At 38.6% G+C, this 17,918-nt stretch overlaps 1 protein-coding gene across 1 annotated transcript in view; it reads left to right on the forward strand.

Annotated features, from left to right (window-relative positions):
• The window catches only part of JMY (junction mediating and regulatory protein, p53 cofactor), a 93,091-nt gene that overhangs the window by 59,049 nt on the left and 16,124 nt on the right, over positions 1-17,918 (forward strand). The window contains exons 5-7 of the mRNA XM_035014728.1: positions 12,387-12,552; positions 13,134-13,321; positions 16,060-16,146. Coding sequence (XP_034870619.1) covers positions 12,387-12,552; positions 13,134-13,321; positions 16,060-16,146 — 441 coding nt within the window. The remainder of the gene's footprint in view (positions 1-12,386; positions 12,553-13,133; positions 13,322-16,059; positions 16,147-17,918) is intronic.

A 17,918-nucleotide genomic window follows, 5' to 3' on the forward strand; every position in this document is an offset into this window, starting at 1 on the left:
GGAATATACCATTGATGCCCATGTCTTGGTGAAAATAGTGAAACCATTAGATGTATACTATTTTTCGTTTCCTCCAGGCCATTATTTTTTAAATGCTATAAAACATTTTATGTTTTATTATTAAATTGGGCCAGAACAGATTGCTTTTCATGAAAGGGTACTCAAATATCTACATTGGTCTTTTGCTGATAGTTTTCCTAAGTATTAGAAGCAGCAAATCTTCATGTTGTTCAGGGGTCTCAACTCTAGTTTTAAAAGTGAATGAAGATTAAAGCTGGTGTTAGGGATGAACCTAAAAGGGTGTTCTAGATTGCATATAGTAGGACTTTATGGTTTAGGCACAATTATTCAGTTTGTGCCTTTTGTGCCAAGAGTTAAAAAATATTTCAGAGATGAGGGCGCCTGGGTGGCTCAGTTGGTTAAGCGACTGCCTTCGGCTCAGGTCATGATCCCGGAGTCCCTGGATCGAGTCCCACATCGGGCTCCCTGCTCGGCAGGGAGCCTGCTTCTCCCTCTGACCCACCCCTCTCTCATGTGCTCTCTCTCATTCTCTCTCACACAAATAAATAAATAAAATCTTAAAAAAAAAAAAAAATATTTCAGAGATGAAAAATATTTGAATCATTATATAAATTTTGGATTGTTTCCCCTTGTTTTCATTTGAGGTAATTAATAATTTATTGTATCATTATTTTATTAAGGCATTTTTGAAAAAATAAAGTCACTTTTTTGGGCTGACACAGTATGCACGAAATATTTCTTTTTTCTTTTTCTTTTCTTTCTTTTTTTTTAAAAGATTTTATTTATTTGACAGAGAGAGAGCAGGAGAGCACAAGCAGTAAGAGCGGCAGAAGGGAGAGGGAGAAGCAGGCCCCCTGCCCAGCAGGGAGCCCGATGGTGGGGCTCAATCCCAGGACCCTGGGATCATGACCTGAGCCGAAGGCAGTCGCTTAACCAACTGAGCCACCCAGGCGCCCTGCATGAAATATTTCCAAAACCAAACTACTTCATTTCCTCTTACTAGATCTTCTTAAATCTTCCTTTCTGTTAAAGCCTCAGTTCTTCAAGATACTCCAGGCTCAAAACTTTAACTCTTTCCTTTCATTTGTCGGCTTTTTCTGCCTTTTGGAATCCTCCCCAATTCACATGTCCCTCCTCAGTTATTTATTCAACAAACATTTATTAAGTGGGTTGTTTTTTGTTTGTTTGTTTGTTTGTTTTTGCCAACAGTTTTAATGGGTGATTGAGATAAAGAAAGACATGATTAATACCCCTTGTCTCCCTAGATAAGCAGCTATCATTATATACAAGGTGGACCATTGCAGGAGTACTCAGCTTTGTCCTAGGTAAAGAGAACTATATGTTCCAGGAGCCCCAGGGGCAGGGAGGAAGAGTCAGCCTAGTTTTCTGGACCAAGAGTCATGAGAGATGAGGTTGAAAAAGTAAGCAAAATTTGGGGCTGGCCTTCTGCATCCTACCAAGGAGTTTGAATTTTGCCCTAAAAGCAGTATGGAGCCACTCTAAAGTTTTCATCAAGGCGTAACACAATCAAATTTATTTTTATGAAATAATGACTCTGACCAGTTCATAGAGAATTGACTGGAAAGTCATTCTTCAATCTTGAGCCATTTTCCTCACATGCTTTTCTAACTGTGTTTCATTGTTGATAGTGGAAAGCAAGGCATTTCTCAAAAATGAGTGTAAATACCAGGAATGTAGACCCTTCACTCAATAACAAAAGAGGTTTAAGTTGAAGGCAATAGGGAATTGGGAAAAGTTAAATCTACGTTTATGTTTTGGATCTGAAATTGCTCCTTTAAAAACTACTCAGGTTTGCACAGCATTCTTGGGTAGTTAAGAAGTGAGTAAAGGTAGGTTGGTGATGGTCAGATCCAGACTGCACACACCCAGGCTCCTGAGTATACTCAGGCTGTGCCTTTGTTCAAGTAGTACTGAAGTCATCTTGTAAGGGCTGGTTAAAGGAGGCAAGAAGTGTGGCGTTTTATTGGGCAGAGGAGAATGAACTGGGTGAGGCAACTGAATTTGTGTTAGTTATTTTTAAAAAGCAATTATACCTCAGAAGGATTAGAATAAAATTATTTGTCTGATTAGATTTGTTGTACAGTTCCCCTTTATCCACAGTTTTGCTTTCCACAGTCAGCCTTCGTCCTGAAGCAAATGATCCTCCTCCTGATATATTGCCAGAAGCTCAGTACTAGCTAATGCTGCATCACAGTGCGTACGTCATTCACCTCACAGGTGAATGGGTGAAGAGTGAGACCACATTCACGTAACTTTTATTACAATATATTATAATTGTTTTATTGCTCTTAACCTCTTACTATGCCTAATTTGTCAAGTACTTCATCATAGGTATGTATGTATATATAGGTTTCAGTACTATCTGTAGTTTCAGGCATCCACTGGGGATCTTGGAACGTATCCCATGTTGTACTTTGTAGCCCACAGTGGTTTTTTAAAACCACATTAAGACATAATTTGTGTACACCTGAAACTAACATAACGTTCTTAACTATACTTCAATTAAAAAAAATTCACTATACAATTAAAAAATTTCACTAAACTATACTTCAATTAAGATACCATACCGTTCACTCATTTAAAGTATATAGATTCAGTGCTGTTTAGTATACTGACAGAATTACGCACATCACCACAATCAACTTTAGAACATTTTCATCACCCTGGAAATAAACCTGACCCCGTTAGCAGTGATTCCCCATCTCCTCTCTAAACTTTCCTAGCTGACCATTAATCTTTCTATAAATTTGCTATCCTGGATATTTCATATAAATGGAATCATAAAACGTGGGTTTTTTTTTTAAACATTTATACTTAACATAATGTTTTCACAGTTCATGCTGTAGATGCATGAGTGTTTAAGTTAGTTTTTTTGTAGAATGATACTGTGATTAATACCACATTTTGTGCATTCATCAGTTGATGAACATTTGGGCTCTTTCTACTTTGGGAGTATTATGAACAATGCTGCTGTAAACTTTCATGCTCAGGATTTTCATTTATCTTGGTATATACTTAGGAGTCAAACTGCTGTTAACTTTTTGAGGAACTGCCAGGCTGTTTTCCTAAGCAGCTGTACATTTACATTTACATTCCCACCAGCCGTGTACAACAGTTAGAATTTCTCCACATCTTTCATCTCATCCTTAATACTTAAAATTTGTCTCTTTTACATTATAGCATGCTGGTTGAGTGTGAAGTGGTTATCTGATTTACATTTTCATCATGGTATTGAGTATCTTTCTGTGTGCTTATTGGCCACTTATACTAGATACAGCTCTTATATGGAATACATGATTTGAAAATATTTGCTCCCATTCTATGGATTGACCATATTGGTTTTTAGAACACTGGCTATATCTGAGAGTACTGTATTTTAGTTTCTACGGGAAAACAAATTGCCTCCACTTTTTTACTGTATGAAATTTTTTTTGGCTTAGAAGGTAGACTTAGTCCTTACTGACATTTTAAAAGTGCATATGCTTAACTCTTATTTAAAAAATAGTATGAGATAACATTGTTATGGCTTTGATCTAGGAAGAAGTCTTTTGTTAATAATTTTAAATTGTGATTTTTACCCTTAGGTTTTGTTTGCTACTAGTGTTGGTAAAATTGTAACTTGTCTTGTCCTAGAACTTTTTCACACTATATTCAGCATCTCTTTGCAAGGATTTCAGTCCCACTTGTGTTCCCCTGTAGCATTTCTACTGCAGTCTCCTTTTCCTGATTAGCTTTCTCCCTTATGTGACTAGCTGTCTGATTTTTAAGTTCCAGAACTTTTAAAACTTAAAATCATAGCATTTTTGTTAGGTTTTTGTTTTTAAATCCTAGCATTTTTTTTGCCTGTGAAGTAGAGAACCATTCTTTGTCTTCCTCACATGTACTAGCTTTGTTGTTCTAGCCAGCTGACACTGAGTTACAGAGTACCTAAAAGAACTGCTTGAGGGTAAGATTTCTGGTTATTAGCTATTGTAAGAACATTGTTCTTACTGGAATTGGTCTAGGGTGGTAGAAGAAGGGCTGGGCTAAAATGGGCCCCAAGAGTCTGGGATTTTTATCTGTGGGGTCATTTTCCCTGGGGCCACCCCATTACCTTAATAGTCTGCTTCTTAATGTTCTGGATTGTGCTTGAATTCTTCAAAGGGTTTGGTAAACCTGTCAGTCATTCTTACCAGGTTTATGCTTGAGTGTATATAATGTACGTATTGTGAGGTACTGCACCAGTTTTATTAGCATTAATTTAAGGTGACGACATTACTCATGAGAAGCAGAGCAAAAATGCATTATTAAGCCCATCCCAAACAAACGATTTCCCAGTGAAGGCTTTATAATACAGTACTTTACTCTGTGATTTAAATTATGGGGAAACTTTTGTTCTTTAAAAAATGTCAGTATGTTGTGTCTTGGGTTTTTTAAAAAAAAAACTTTTTTCTGGTGTGACAATATAAAATACTTTAAAAATTTAAAAATATTTAGTAATATTTGCCATGAGTATAGTGCTGAACTTGAAACACAACTTTGAAGGTAACTCTGACAAATTCTACCTACATAAGCAAAATTCTCTTTGCTTTTTAAATTCTTTAACTTCTATGGGCCACCTGGGTGGCACAGTTGGTTAAGTGTCTGACTCTTGGTTTCAACTCAGATCATGATTTCAGGGTCGTGAGATTGAGCCCTGCATGGGGCTCCACACTCAGTGCAGGGTCTGCTTAAGATTCTTTCTCCCTTTCCCTCTGCCCCTCCCCACTACACACACACACACACGGGTGCACTTTCTCAAATAAATAAATCTTAAAAAATAAATTCTTCTTTAAATATTCTTTAAGAGTATGTACCATTCCTTTTAATCTGTCTTCTTTTTAAATGTTTTTGGGTCTTGATTGTAGTCCTTCTTTTACCCTTTTTAGGTCACAGACTCCTGCCCCATTAAGAATTTGAAAAGTGGGGCGCCTGGGTGGCTCAGTTGGTTGGGCGACTGCCTTCGGCTCAGGTCATGGTCCTGGAGTCCCTGGATCGAGTCCCGCATCGGGCTCCCTGCTCGGCAGGGAGTCTGCTTCTCTCTCTGGCCCTCCTCTCTCTCATGCTCTCTCTCTGTCTCTCTCAATAAAATAAAATAAAAAAAAAATCTTTAAAAAAAAAAAAAAAAAAGAATTTGAAAAGTAGGGGTGCCTGGGTGGCTCAGTCGTTAAGCATCTGCCTTCGGCTCAGGTCGTGATCCCGAGGTCCTGGGATCGAGCCCCGCATCGAGCTCCCTGCTCAGTGGGAAGCCCGCTTCTCCCTCTCCCAACTCCCCCTGCTTTGTTCCCTCTCTCTCTGTGTCTCTCTCTGTCAAATAAATAAATAATATCTTTAAAAAAAGAATTTGAAAAGTAGGAGCCCTATACTAAGAGAAATATGCATGTACACACAGCTCTGCACACAAATTTTGTAGGTTCCCAAATCATCTATACCTGAACCTCTGATCCCAGACTGCCACTGGTGTTGGAATTTCCCCATCAAAAACTCCTGAATATATCAGTGTCTTTTTGGCTCAATACCTTTTTTTGTTGTTGTTAAAGATTTTATTTATTTATTTTAGAGACAGAGCACAAGAGGGGGGAGCGGGAGAGGGAGAAGCAGACTCCCTGCTGAGCAGGGAGCCCAATGCGGGACTCGATCCTGGGACTCCAGGATCATGACCTGAGCCGAAGGCAGTTGCTTAACCAACTGAGCCACCCAGGCGCCCCTTGGCTCAATACCTTTGAAAGAACCAAGGGTAAGTTTAATTAGTTGCAGCTACTTCACTCCAGTCTTTGAATAGTATACTCCCTCCCCTCCAATCCATACACAAAAGTAATAGCACAATCTGGCTATGTGAGTACAGTTTGAGTTTCAAATCTGTATTATATACAGGTTATATCAGATATATTTTAAAACATTGAACAAGATGAGAATATATAAAATCACACATGGTTAGAAGTAGCATATATGTTAGAAGTGTTATTAAAGTAAGGATTATTAATTGAATTAGGGGATTTTGTTAAGTTGCTAGCATGAAACAAATCAGAAAATACAATCACATCTCATTTAATGTTTGCTGTTATCTTCTGATTAACCATGTTCTCTGGCTAACTGGGAATTAACCAGGAAACTCTGTTGGATGACAGTCCTTCTGTCCTTCTGAAGCTTCTAAAAATATATCAATGTGCTTTCTTGTCTTGGCAGAGAATTTTAACCATTACCCATCCTTTTTTTTTTCTTTTAAGTAGTCTCCACACCTAGTATGGAGCCCAACTTGGGGCTTGAACTCACGACCCTGAGATTAAGACCTGAACTGAGATCAAGAGTCAGACATTTAACTGATTGATCCACCCAGGCACTCCACCCCCCCTTTAAAAAATGATTCCTTGAGGTCATCTTTATGGACATACATATATGAGCTGAATATGTAACAATCCTAAGGGTACTTCCTTATAATCCATACTTTTGTCTTTCTCCTTTTTTCCCCCTAAGATTTATTTATTATTTGTCAGAGAGAGAGAGCACAAGCAGTGGGGGTGGCAGGCAGAGGCAGAAGGAGAAGCAGGCTTCCAGCTGAGCAAGGAGCCCGTGTGGCGCTCGATCCCAGGACCCTGGGATTATGATCTGAGCCGAAGGCAGACACTTAACCGACTGAGCCACCCAGGTGTCCCTTTTGTCTTTCTCCTAAAAGCATATAGCTAAAATATGATTAAGGTTATATTACCCCATGTCAGTTTTACATAAGTCATCAAGTATATATTGAACATTTATAGTATCTAGACGGTGCTATTCAATAGAACTTCCTACAACAATGGAAATTTTTATATTTGCACTTTCTTGTAGCATACCTATTAGCCAGATATCTGTTGAGCTCTTAAAATGTGATTTATGTGACAGAGGAACAGAATTTTAATTTAATCTATATTTAAATAGCCATATGCAACTTGTGGCTACTATATTAGACAGAAGAGATCCTGATTCTGCAAACTCTAACTTACATAACCTTGGGTAAATTAGTTAACCTCTCTATAAAATATGATTAGTATAGATCTTTTTGGAAAGGTACGTTTCCATTGGTTAATGCCTATAAAGCATTTAGCATAATGCCTTGCATGTCAAGTAAGAACGCAATAAATACTAGACATTATTATGCAAGTATCAAGGAAGGGAATACAAAGATAGGAAAAATTAATTCCCATGCATAAGACAGTTGCATTTCAAATGGGCCTTGCCAAAAAGTTTCAACAGTGAGGAGCTTTGATGTGGTGGACAGGGTCTGAACAGAGGCAGGGCAGCTGGGGTGCTTGTATAGGCAGAGAGGCTGCTTTTTTATTTTAAATTTATTAATAAATAGAGTCTGTTCCATATCTGCATGCCAGAAATTTCAAAGTCTCCTAAGTACAAAAAGCTAGGTTCCATTCTTAGTTTTTTGTGTTTTTTGTTTTTTTTTTTAAAGATTTTATTTATTCATTTGACAGAGAGACACATAGTGAGAGAGGGAACACAAGCAGGGGGAGTGGGAGAGGGAGACGCAGGCTTCCCGCTGAGCAGGGAGCCCGATGCGGGGCTTGATCCCAGGACCCTGGGACCATGACCTGAGCCGAAGGCAGACGCTTAACAACTGAGCCACCTAGGCGCCTCAAAAGTTTTTATATTACTTATCAAATTCTGTTTTAGCCATCTAAATATACTTTGATATTGGTTACAAAAAAATAAATAGGAAAGTTTTAAATGTTTTAGACCCTATACTTAGTGCTTTATATATTGTCTCATTTAATTTTCGAACATAACCCTTTATATTCCAAGTCTATAAGCCATTATCTGAAACCCTTGAGGCCAGATCTATTTTATTTATTTATTTTTAAGATTTTATTTATTTGAGAGAGCATGAGTGGGGGTGGGGGCAGGGAGAAGTAGGCTCCCCGCTCAGCAGGACCATAGGATCATGATCTGATCATGCTGGCAGGACCCTGGGATCATGACCCTAGCCAAAGGCAGATGCTTAACCAACTGAACCACCTAGGCACCCCCAGATCTGTTTTAGAATTGTAAGTTTTTCATATTTTAGATAATTTAGGGTATGTAATTTCTAGACAAGTGTTACTTTTCCAATACTGAAACATATTAAATGGAATAAATAGGGCTTCACATCAGTTCAGATCCTATCTTCCTACAAATGGATTGTAAGATTAGGTTTTGACATCAAAGAAATTAAGGCTGTTTTCAGTTTTTTAAGATTTCTAAAATGTGGAATTTCAGATAATTCCTTCTGTTTATATGTATTCTCCATATTTGTGTAGCTGCTATTGGTGGAAACTCTATACTCAGGTTTATCTGGTACCATTTCTCATGTACTATCTTTTCCACGTAATAAAAGGGCTAGTCTTGATTGAGAGCTTGCTGAGCTTTCCTTTAATGCTATTTCTCTTGTTCTATGCATGGTTTTCATGATGACTCTTTGACCCCTCACTTCATTTATTGCTAACTGCCATACTCTGTGTAACTCAAACAGCACCAGGTGCCCAGTGAGTATTTTTTGAATGAATGACTCCACCCACAGATACACTGAAAGCTTTATTTTTCATAGCCCCTCACATGTCATGAGGTTTTTACCTAGCACAGTAGGGTGAAAGGCAGGACAGGGACATTAGTTTGTATAAATTGCTTTATGTCTGGTTTCATGATTTTCTATAGTCAAAATAGGTACACAAGAAAACCATTATTGTTAATGTGCCTGGTGGGAATGATCAGTGGGGTCAGTAGTGTATGATGTACTTATGTGGATGTATGGATATTGATTCATACTTAATTTTCCTGCTAGATTTACTGTAAAAATCATTTTGCTTTATTTCCTTTTTTATACTTAATAGAATGCTCCTCCCTTCTTCTGTCTAGTGGAAAGGCCATTCTTGTAGGAATTGGGAGAATTGGGTCAGGCTCCAACGTTGCTGGAATTATCGCTGGGTCACAGTGGGAAGGCAGTTTGTTTTGGGGTCTTGATATCCTGATAGCAAAAGTTTGTTTATTCAGGGGGCGCCTGGGTGACTCAGTCAGTTGAGTGCCCAACTTTTGGTTTTGACTTGGGTCGTGATCTTGGGTTTGTGGGACCAAGCTCTTGTCAGGCTCGCACTCAGTGGGGAGTCTGCCTGGGATTCTCTCTCTTGCTCTCCTCCTCTGCCCCTCCCCTGGCTCATGTGCTCTCACCCTCTCTTGCGTGCATGCATGCTTTCTCGCAAATAATAACTAGATATATATATTTTTTTGTTTGTTTTTTCAGAAGGTAAAAGTTGAGCTAAGTAAAATTTCAGGGTAGCAGAGTTTTTATTGGCATTCTGTTGTCTCCTTTGAGCACTTAACCTACTTTCTAGGCTTCCTTCTTGACCAGGGAAGCAGTGACCTCGGGCATAAAAAAGGTGCCCCAACTATGGCACCTACTTTCTCTGCACTGCTCCATTGTCCAGAAATAGTAGTCCTTTCACTCTGGATTCCCATTCCCTTAGTTCTGTGGCTGTCAGCTGAAGTAGGTGCCAGGAAAAAATCAGTCTGGAAATTATAGCTAATATAGGGAAGAGATTTGGTACAGCATAGCCTTCCCATATCTCTGCATGTCTTTCACTGGGGATTTTGCCTCACTGTTAAAGTTTAAATAACCTCAGAAGACAGTTTTGTCCTTCCAGATTTCCCTGATTTGTCTCTTAATCCCTTTCTCCTTAGGTTATCCCATAAAAGTCCTCTCTCCTGAGTCCTTACAACCCTTTTACTTACCCTGATGCCCACCGCTGCCCTATTGTTTGTTTTCTCAGAGGTTGGGATTCAACAGATCCTTAGTCTGCATTTCTGCCTCTGATGAGGTTTTGTCCTTTTTGAACCTCGCCATGGCAGATCCACCTCTGGAGTCCCTTGCTTTGAATAGAACTCAGTAAACCAGAAAGGTGGGGGTGAGGTCACTTCTTGTAAGGAAACACCCCGTCCTTTCTCAGTCTGATACTTGATACTGACTGACTGTGTAAAGGTACGTCAGCAGGGGGCTCTCAACTTTTTTCCTTAGCCTAAGTATTAGACAAGAGAGTCAAACTTAGTGCTAGGGGAAGCTTTAGCACAGTGTTACGAACATGGCACATAAATGGTTCTTTCCAGCTGGAGAGAACTAAAGATAGTGAAGGTGGAACTAACAGCCTGGATCTCTACCCGGATATTGTCACTGGAACTGATCTTACAAGAAGGTTTTTAGACCAATGCATGTTAAGGTTTTATCTTAACTGATTATAATTCCCTGGAAAATAAAGCTTCTAAAATTACATATTTCACGTGTTTGTATGCGGTGCGCACAGAAAGTGTGGTGTGGATAACAGGATTATGGATTCTGGAGCTGTAGTCTCCAAAGCTGGATAAGAGACCCAAGACAGTATGCAAAGGGTTGTTAGTAATTTAAAGTGAGACTGGGAGTCTGAGGAAAGAATCACAACTTAGATTCCTATTTTCAAAAACAGCAGGATTTCATTTTGTCAACATTCTCTACAAGCCACTATAATGAAACCCTTTTGTGGTTCTATACTTACTGTCGGTCAGTCATAAAATACTTCCTAATGCAGCAGAATCTCTGGCTTCTAATTCATTAAATATAATATTTTTATAACATTTATTAAATAACATTGTATTTAATTAACCTGATTATTTTTAAATGTGTACCATTGGACATTTAGATCACAGCCCAACTATTGCTTTGCAGGTCTTTTTTGTTGTTGTTAAGATTTTATTTATTTATTAGAGCGCCGTGTGCACGCATGACTGGGGGGAGGAGCAGAGGGAGAGGGAGAAGCAGACTCCTGCTGAGCGGGGAGCCTCATTCAGGGCTCAGTCTCAGGACCCAAGATCATGACTTGAGCTGAAGGCAGATGTTTAACCTACTGAGCCACCCAGGCGCCCCATGTTGCTTTGCAGTTTAAAAGGAACTTGAAATTATGTGCTAAAAATATATATATATATATATATTCTAGTCTTTAGGTAAGACTGTGTTGAGTAGAATGTAAAGGAAAGGCTGGACTCTTGTTTAAAACATACTCTATGTGCTAGCATGTTTCGCCAACCTCACTAGACAGACAGGATTATTTTGCAGCCATAAGAACTGTCTTTGCTGTCACAGCTGTCCCAAGAGTACCAGCCAACTATCTCCTTAGTATTCTGGGATCCCCAGATGACCCCTCCCATGAGCTCCCAAAACATTTCCCTTTTTCCTCTGTTCCTCCTCCACCCTTGTGGTAGTCACTTACTGGGGTGCCAGTTGAGGCCAGGGCCTCCTCACCAATGTTGCTAGTTCCCCCAGGGCACACTGGTACCTGGGCCAGGGGGCCCCTGGAGTTTCTAAGCATGAATCTTTAAACTGCCAGAGTGGTAGCACTATATTCTTAGAAGAAATGTTCTGGGAGGATGCTTTACTCTCTCACATGCTTGTACTTCACAGACTGCTGGCCATTCTGTCAGCTCCTTCTTACCGCCACCTTTCTCCATAGAGCCAAGTAGGAATTCATGGAAATAATGGGGTTGGGGACTAATACCTGAAGCATACTTTGCTGATAGTAATTTCCTGCTAATGCCTGGCAAAATCTCTTCTCCCTGTCTTTTCAGGACCAAAACCCGATTGAGCAACCAAGCAAACCTCATGCCTGACCAACTACCACTTCATGAGACATGCTTGGAAATCTTGAGTCCCACATTAGGGTGGATATAGGATCCTGAGTGCATTACTTAAAGATACTAATAGTTATCATTATCAGTAGACTGCAGGGATTTCTAGAAAATCTGTTTTGTCATGTTCTCCTCACACCCACTCTCCTTGCTCCCCACTCACCAGATTCCAGAACCTAGCCAGGCTGTGACCATAGAGCACAACACATCTCTGGATGTGTAGGCAAACCAGACTTTTATCCCTTGGTTGTAACTATCCCAGTATGGCTTAATCTTACTCATCCATATATAAATCTCTTTCATATATGGAAAAGAAAACTGAATAACTTAGCACATCTACTTTTGAGAAGAAAGGATACTTTTAATATTTATATCATAATAATTAGAATAATGGATTCTAAAGATGATCTGTAATATAAGTTAATTTACCATGTTTGCCTAGTTATTTCCAAAATTGTATTATGTCTCAATTATTACTATTTTTCTTTTAAAACATCTTTACTTCTTTCCTCTAAGTTTTTTTCTTGGAACAGTTGATTCATGGATTTATGCTGTATGATTAGTATTCATTTCTAATCCTAACTTGATTTTTTTTTTTCTTGTCCCCACCAGCTAGAAATATTTTTATTTTATTTTTATTTTATTTTATTTTCACACAGATGCAGAGTTTGCAGGGTGGTACAGAAGCCATAGCCCGATTGGATCAATTAGAAGCTGATTATTATGATCTGCAACTTCAGTTGTATGAGGTACAGTTAGAAATCCTGAAGTGTGAAGAGTTATTATTGACAGCCCAACTGGAAAGCATCAAAAGACTTATATCGGGTACGGTGTGCATTCAACCACGAAAGCCAGAAAAAATTGAAAACATAGAGAAAATATATGTATTTGTCAGCTATGTTTCTTGAAACTTTTGAGACTAAAAAAGTCTTAACATAAAACCTTTTAGAGGAGCTCCTAAACTGAAGTCATTAGGTAGACTCAGCAATGCAACTATGTATTACTTATGTAAAATGCTTACTTTTGTTAGGTTGTTTCAGCCAGAAAATTTTTGAGTTTTGGGGATGATACTTAACATTTATTGAGCACTTAACTGCATGCCAGACACTGCTAAGCACTTCCTATACACACTCACCCTAGAAGGTGTATTTCCCAATAATCACTATTTTACAAAGAAGCTCAAGAGGTCATGAATACAAGCCCCATGCTTGGGTATAGAGCTTACTGAAAGAAAAAAAAAGAAAATTAAAGACATATAGGATCATACTGAGTCCTAATGAAAAAATAAGGACGGGGGGGGGGTGTTGCCTGAGGTTACAGAACCAGTAAGTGGATTAGAACCATGTTCTGTCTGGCTCCATAGCCCATGCTCTTAACCACTACCCCTTGTTGCTGTTTTGTTCTAGAAAAGAGAGATGAAGTGGTATACTATGACACTTACGAAAGCATGGAGGCCATGCTGGAGAAGGAAGAGATGGCAGCATCTGTGTACTTACAGAGAGAAGAGCTACAGAAACTTCAGCAGAAAGCACGCCAGCTAGAAGCAAGACGTGGACGGGTTTCAGCCAAGAAAGCCTACCTCAGAAATAAAAAGGTATAATAGGTATTTATTGAATAGACAGCCTTAATTTTAAATCCTGCTTTTAGTCGTTACTTAGTCCTTGACCCATATCTAATTCTAACCTGGTTTGTCACTAATATTTGTTTTAAAACTAAGTGAGAGTTACCTCTTCTCAGTACTCGAGCCATTATATTAACATTTTATAGTTTTCCGAGAGCTGCCCTGTTAAACACATTAGAACAGCCAGTGATAATGTCCTGTTTACCCTGAAGGTGACTCTGCTAAAGGGCATGACTGCAGGATCCCATGTAATGCAATTCCTGGCTCCTTATTATTTAAGGAGACCAGTGCTGTTCTAAATGAAGTCTTGGTTCTGACCTCAATCTTGAAGGAATTATATATATATATTAATCTAAATCTGAGGTAGGGAAAGCCACCCCCAGAGAATCTGCCTGTTTATACCAGCAGCCTCAGATCTGCTGCAACCCATCACATCACACAGAATCAGGGGCCCTCAGTGGTCTTGTCCTGTCCCATCCTTACCCCTGTCCCTCCAAGCCTACCATCTGGGGTGGCAGGTGTGCAGGGGGAGGAAGTAATGACAAAAGATGGGTAGAAAGAGAGAAAACTAGAAACACTAAGTCCTAAAAAGAAAGACAACGAGAAGATCAACTGTATGATACAAAAGATAAAAACACACCTCTCCATGTGACATCGTCCTATAATCCTTGTCTCCATGTCATCATGCCCACAGTCACAGGGTGCTTGGTTTATCCAATATCCACAGTAGAATTGCATACCCAAGGGTAGTTTTGACTAAGAAAATCATGTCCTGCTTCTCCTCTTGAAAAAACAAAGATGGTGTCTGGCTATGCCATGAGGATTTGAAGTCTGCGCTTTGTGATTGGACTTTTTAAGAAGAATAATAGAAACAACATTATTCTTTATGCATTTTTTATCTTCTTTAATGAAACCACTAGTCAAATGAGATAATAATCTTTTGCCTAAAGCCGAGAAAGCTCCAAAAGTCAAAAGCGTTCTCATACTTGGTTTGGTGACAAGCCCAGACCTGAGCTGAGAGGAAGTTGTCCATCTCATAGTCCCATTTAATTTGACTATTCATATATTTCACTGCAAAAATGTTAGTATTACTTTTAGGGCGCTCTTTCAGATCCTGCCGGAGTTACTGGGTAGTGTGTATGCAACATACCACCTTTCTAAAATCTGAAAATAAGGGACTTGAGACCTATATGCTCATTTTGTAATCAAGGGAACTAAGGCTCCTCGTAGTTAAATAAATCACCCAGAGAAAAGCAGCTAGTTACTGTGCAATGGTAGGAATCTGTCTTAGGTCCGTGTGATTTAGAAGCCTGAGTCATTGTACCACCATATCATGTTACTTATATATAATACTACTTTTGGTATCCCCCTGGAGACTGCCCTGAACAGTTTAATTTCAGGATCTGTACTTGTTAGGCAATAGAGTCAACCCAGTGTTGGTGAAAAAGACCAACACAGTTGCTTTACAATGTAGTTCACTGGCTTAAAAGGTCATTCATAATATCACTTTCTCTGGTTAGAAGAGTGATCTTTTGGTATAGTTTTGAGAGTGTTGGAAACTAATGGCCATCTTTTTATCTGGAGGACTTCTCTAGGAAGACCGAGGGAAAAAGACGTAGCGTGGTGCCATTAAATGTTGCCAGATGATAGTGCATTATTTTGTAAAGAGGCACGTATTTCCTAGTTTATTATTGTTTTTATTTTCATGTGATTAGAATAAGCATTCATATATATATATATATATTTTTTTTTTTTGGTCATTCTGACTTTTTTATCTTTAAGGTCCCTTTTCACTCAATCTCTGACCATAAGGTACAGATTTCATAATACTATTTAAGCCACTCCAAGCAAAACCATGTTCTTTAACCCATCAGAGTTTAGAATACACTTTCAGCCAAGAGTTGTATATCCTTTTTTACTCAGACTAGTTTAAAGAGTACAATAAGACTTAGAATCTTTTGGCCACAGACTTCAGAGCTTAAAGAGAGCTTTGAGATTATCTAAGGATACCCTCGTCCACTCTTATCTTGCTGTATCCCTCCCCGTCCAAAAAAAAAAAAAAAAAAGTTTGGAAAAGAGACGTTCTAGAGAAGTTAATATTTTTTTAGATCCTAATGATTTGGTTTCTGCTGCTTCAGTACTTCAGATGAGAAACCAAACGTGGCCTACTTGGTGTTTTGCTATTGTAGGTACATGTTTTTGTTTTTTTTAAAGATTTTATTTATTTATTTGAGAGAGAGAGAATGAGAGAGAGCACATGAGAGGGGGGAGGGTCAGAGGGAGAAGCAGACTCCCCGCCGAGCAGGGAGCCCGATGCGGGACTCGATCCCGGGACTCCAGGATCATGACCTGAGCTGAAGGCAGTCGCTTAACCAACTGAGCCACCCAGGCGCCCCCATGTTTTTGTTTTAAGTTTTTTTTAAGATTTTTATTTATTTAACAGAGAGAGTGAAAGAGGGAACACAAGCAGGGGGAGTGGGAGAGGGAGAAGCAGGCCTCCCGCTGAGCAGGGAGCCCGATGCGGGGCTCGATCCCAGGACCCTGGGATCAGGACCTGAGCCGAAGGCAGATGCTTAACAACTGAGCCACCCAGGTGCCCTATGTAGGTACATGTTAAGATTAAAACTAAAACCCAATTAAATAAACTCTGGTGTGGTGTTCCGAGTCTTTCAGGTTTCACTTACATTAAAACACATTTTATGTATTTATAGGAAATTTGTATTGCAAAACACAATGAAAAGTTCCAACAGCGCCTTCGGAGTGAAGATGAATATAGAACCCATCACACAGTACAACTAGTAAGTTTGGACTTGTGGAGACTTAGAAGAAAACTGATTTTTACATGTCTCAAAATGAATAGAGAATAAGAAAATGTGAATAACTAGATGTTAGCATTAATTCCATATATATGTATGTAGGAATGTATGTAGTTCAATATGTATGCATATATATACATACATTATTATTTAGAACAGTTTTAGACAAATTGACTAGATAACATAGACAGTTCCTATATACTTCCACACATGCACAGCTTCTCCTTCCAACCACGGTGTTGTACCTTTGTTACAGTCAGTGAATCAACGTTGATACATTGGTATCACCCAAAGTCCATAGTTTAGAGTTCATTCTTGGTGCTGTGTGTTCTATTGGTTTTGACAAATGTGTAGTGATAGGATATGAATCCACCATTATAATATCATACAGAACATTTTCACCACCCTGAGAATGTCCTGTGTTCTATGTATTCATCCCCCTCTCTCTTCACACCCCTGGCAACCATTGATCTTTTTACTGTCTCCACAGTCTTGCCTTTTCTAGAATGTTTAATTGGAATCATACAGTATGTAGCCTTTTCTGATTGACATAACTCAGTAATATGCATTTAAGATTCCTCCATTTTCTTTCCTTTTTTTTTCTCCATGCATTTTCATGGCTTGATAGTTTATTTCTTTCTAGTGCCAGATAATATTCCATTGTCTGGGTACACCACAGTTTATTTATCAGTTCACCTACTGAGACATGTTGGTTGCTCCTATGTTTTGGCACTTATAAATAAAGTTGCTATAAACATTCATACAGGTTTTTGTGTGCACATAAGTTTTCATCTCTTGGGTAAATACCAAGGAGCACGATTGCTGGATTATAAGGTAAGAGTTGATTTAATTTTGTAGCAAACTGCGAAACTGTCTACCAGAGTGGCTGTAGCACTTTGCATTGCTACCAACAATGAATGAGAGTTCCTATTGCTCCATATCCTTGCCAGCATTTGGTATTGTCAGTGTTTTATATTTTAGCCATTCTAATTAGGAATGTGGTGGTATCTGATGAATGTTTAGGTTGCAGTTCCCTAGTGGTGTATGATAATGAGCATCTTTTCATAATGCTTTCTTGTCATCTGTATATCTTCTTTGCTGAGGTTATGTACAGATCTTTTTCTGTTTTTTTAATTGGATTGTTTGTTTTCTTTTTATTGAGTTTTAAGAATTCTTTATTCTGGATAAAGTCCTTTATCAGGGTTTTTAAAAAGCATATTGTGGCTTGTCTTTTCATTCTCTTGACAGCATATCTTGCAGAATGGGGTATTTTTAATTTTAATTTTAATGTTAATGAAGGCCAGCTTATCACTTCTTTCTTTCATGAGTTGTACTTTTGGTGCTGTATCTAAAAAGTCCTCTCCAAACCCAGGGTCATCTATATTTTCTCCTATGTTATATTTTGGGAGCTTTATAATTTATTTTACATCTAAGTCTGTGATCTGTTTTGAGTTAATGTATGTGAAGGGTATAGGGTCTGTAGCTAAACTTCTTTTTAAATGTGAATGTGTAGTTGTTCCAACACCATTTCTTTAAAACAAAAACAAAAACTGTCATTTCTCCATTGGATTGCCTTTGCTCTTCTTTTAAAGATCAGTTGATTAAATATATTTGGGTCAATTTTGTACTCTGTGTTGTCATATTGATCTAGGTCTTTCGCCGCTCCAAAGCTAGTCAGTAAGCACAAAATAAGCAACTGAAATTTTGGCTAGGATTACATCATATTTATAGGTTAAGTTTCGGAATAATGGACA

Source organism: Mirounga leonina, unplaced genomic scaffold, assembly GCF_011800145.1.
Source record: "Mirounga leonina isolate KUSES-001 unplaced genomic scaffold, KU_Mleo_1.0 Mir_168, whole genome shotgun sequence".
Taxonomy (NCBI): domain Eukaryota; kingdom Metazoa; phylum Chordata; class Mammalia; order Carnivora; family Phocidae; genus Mirounga; species Mirounga leonina.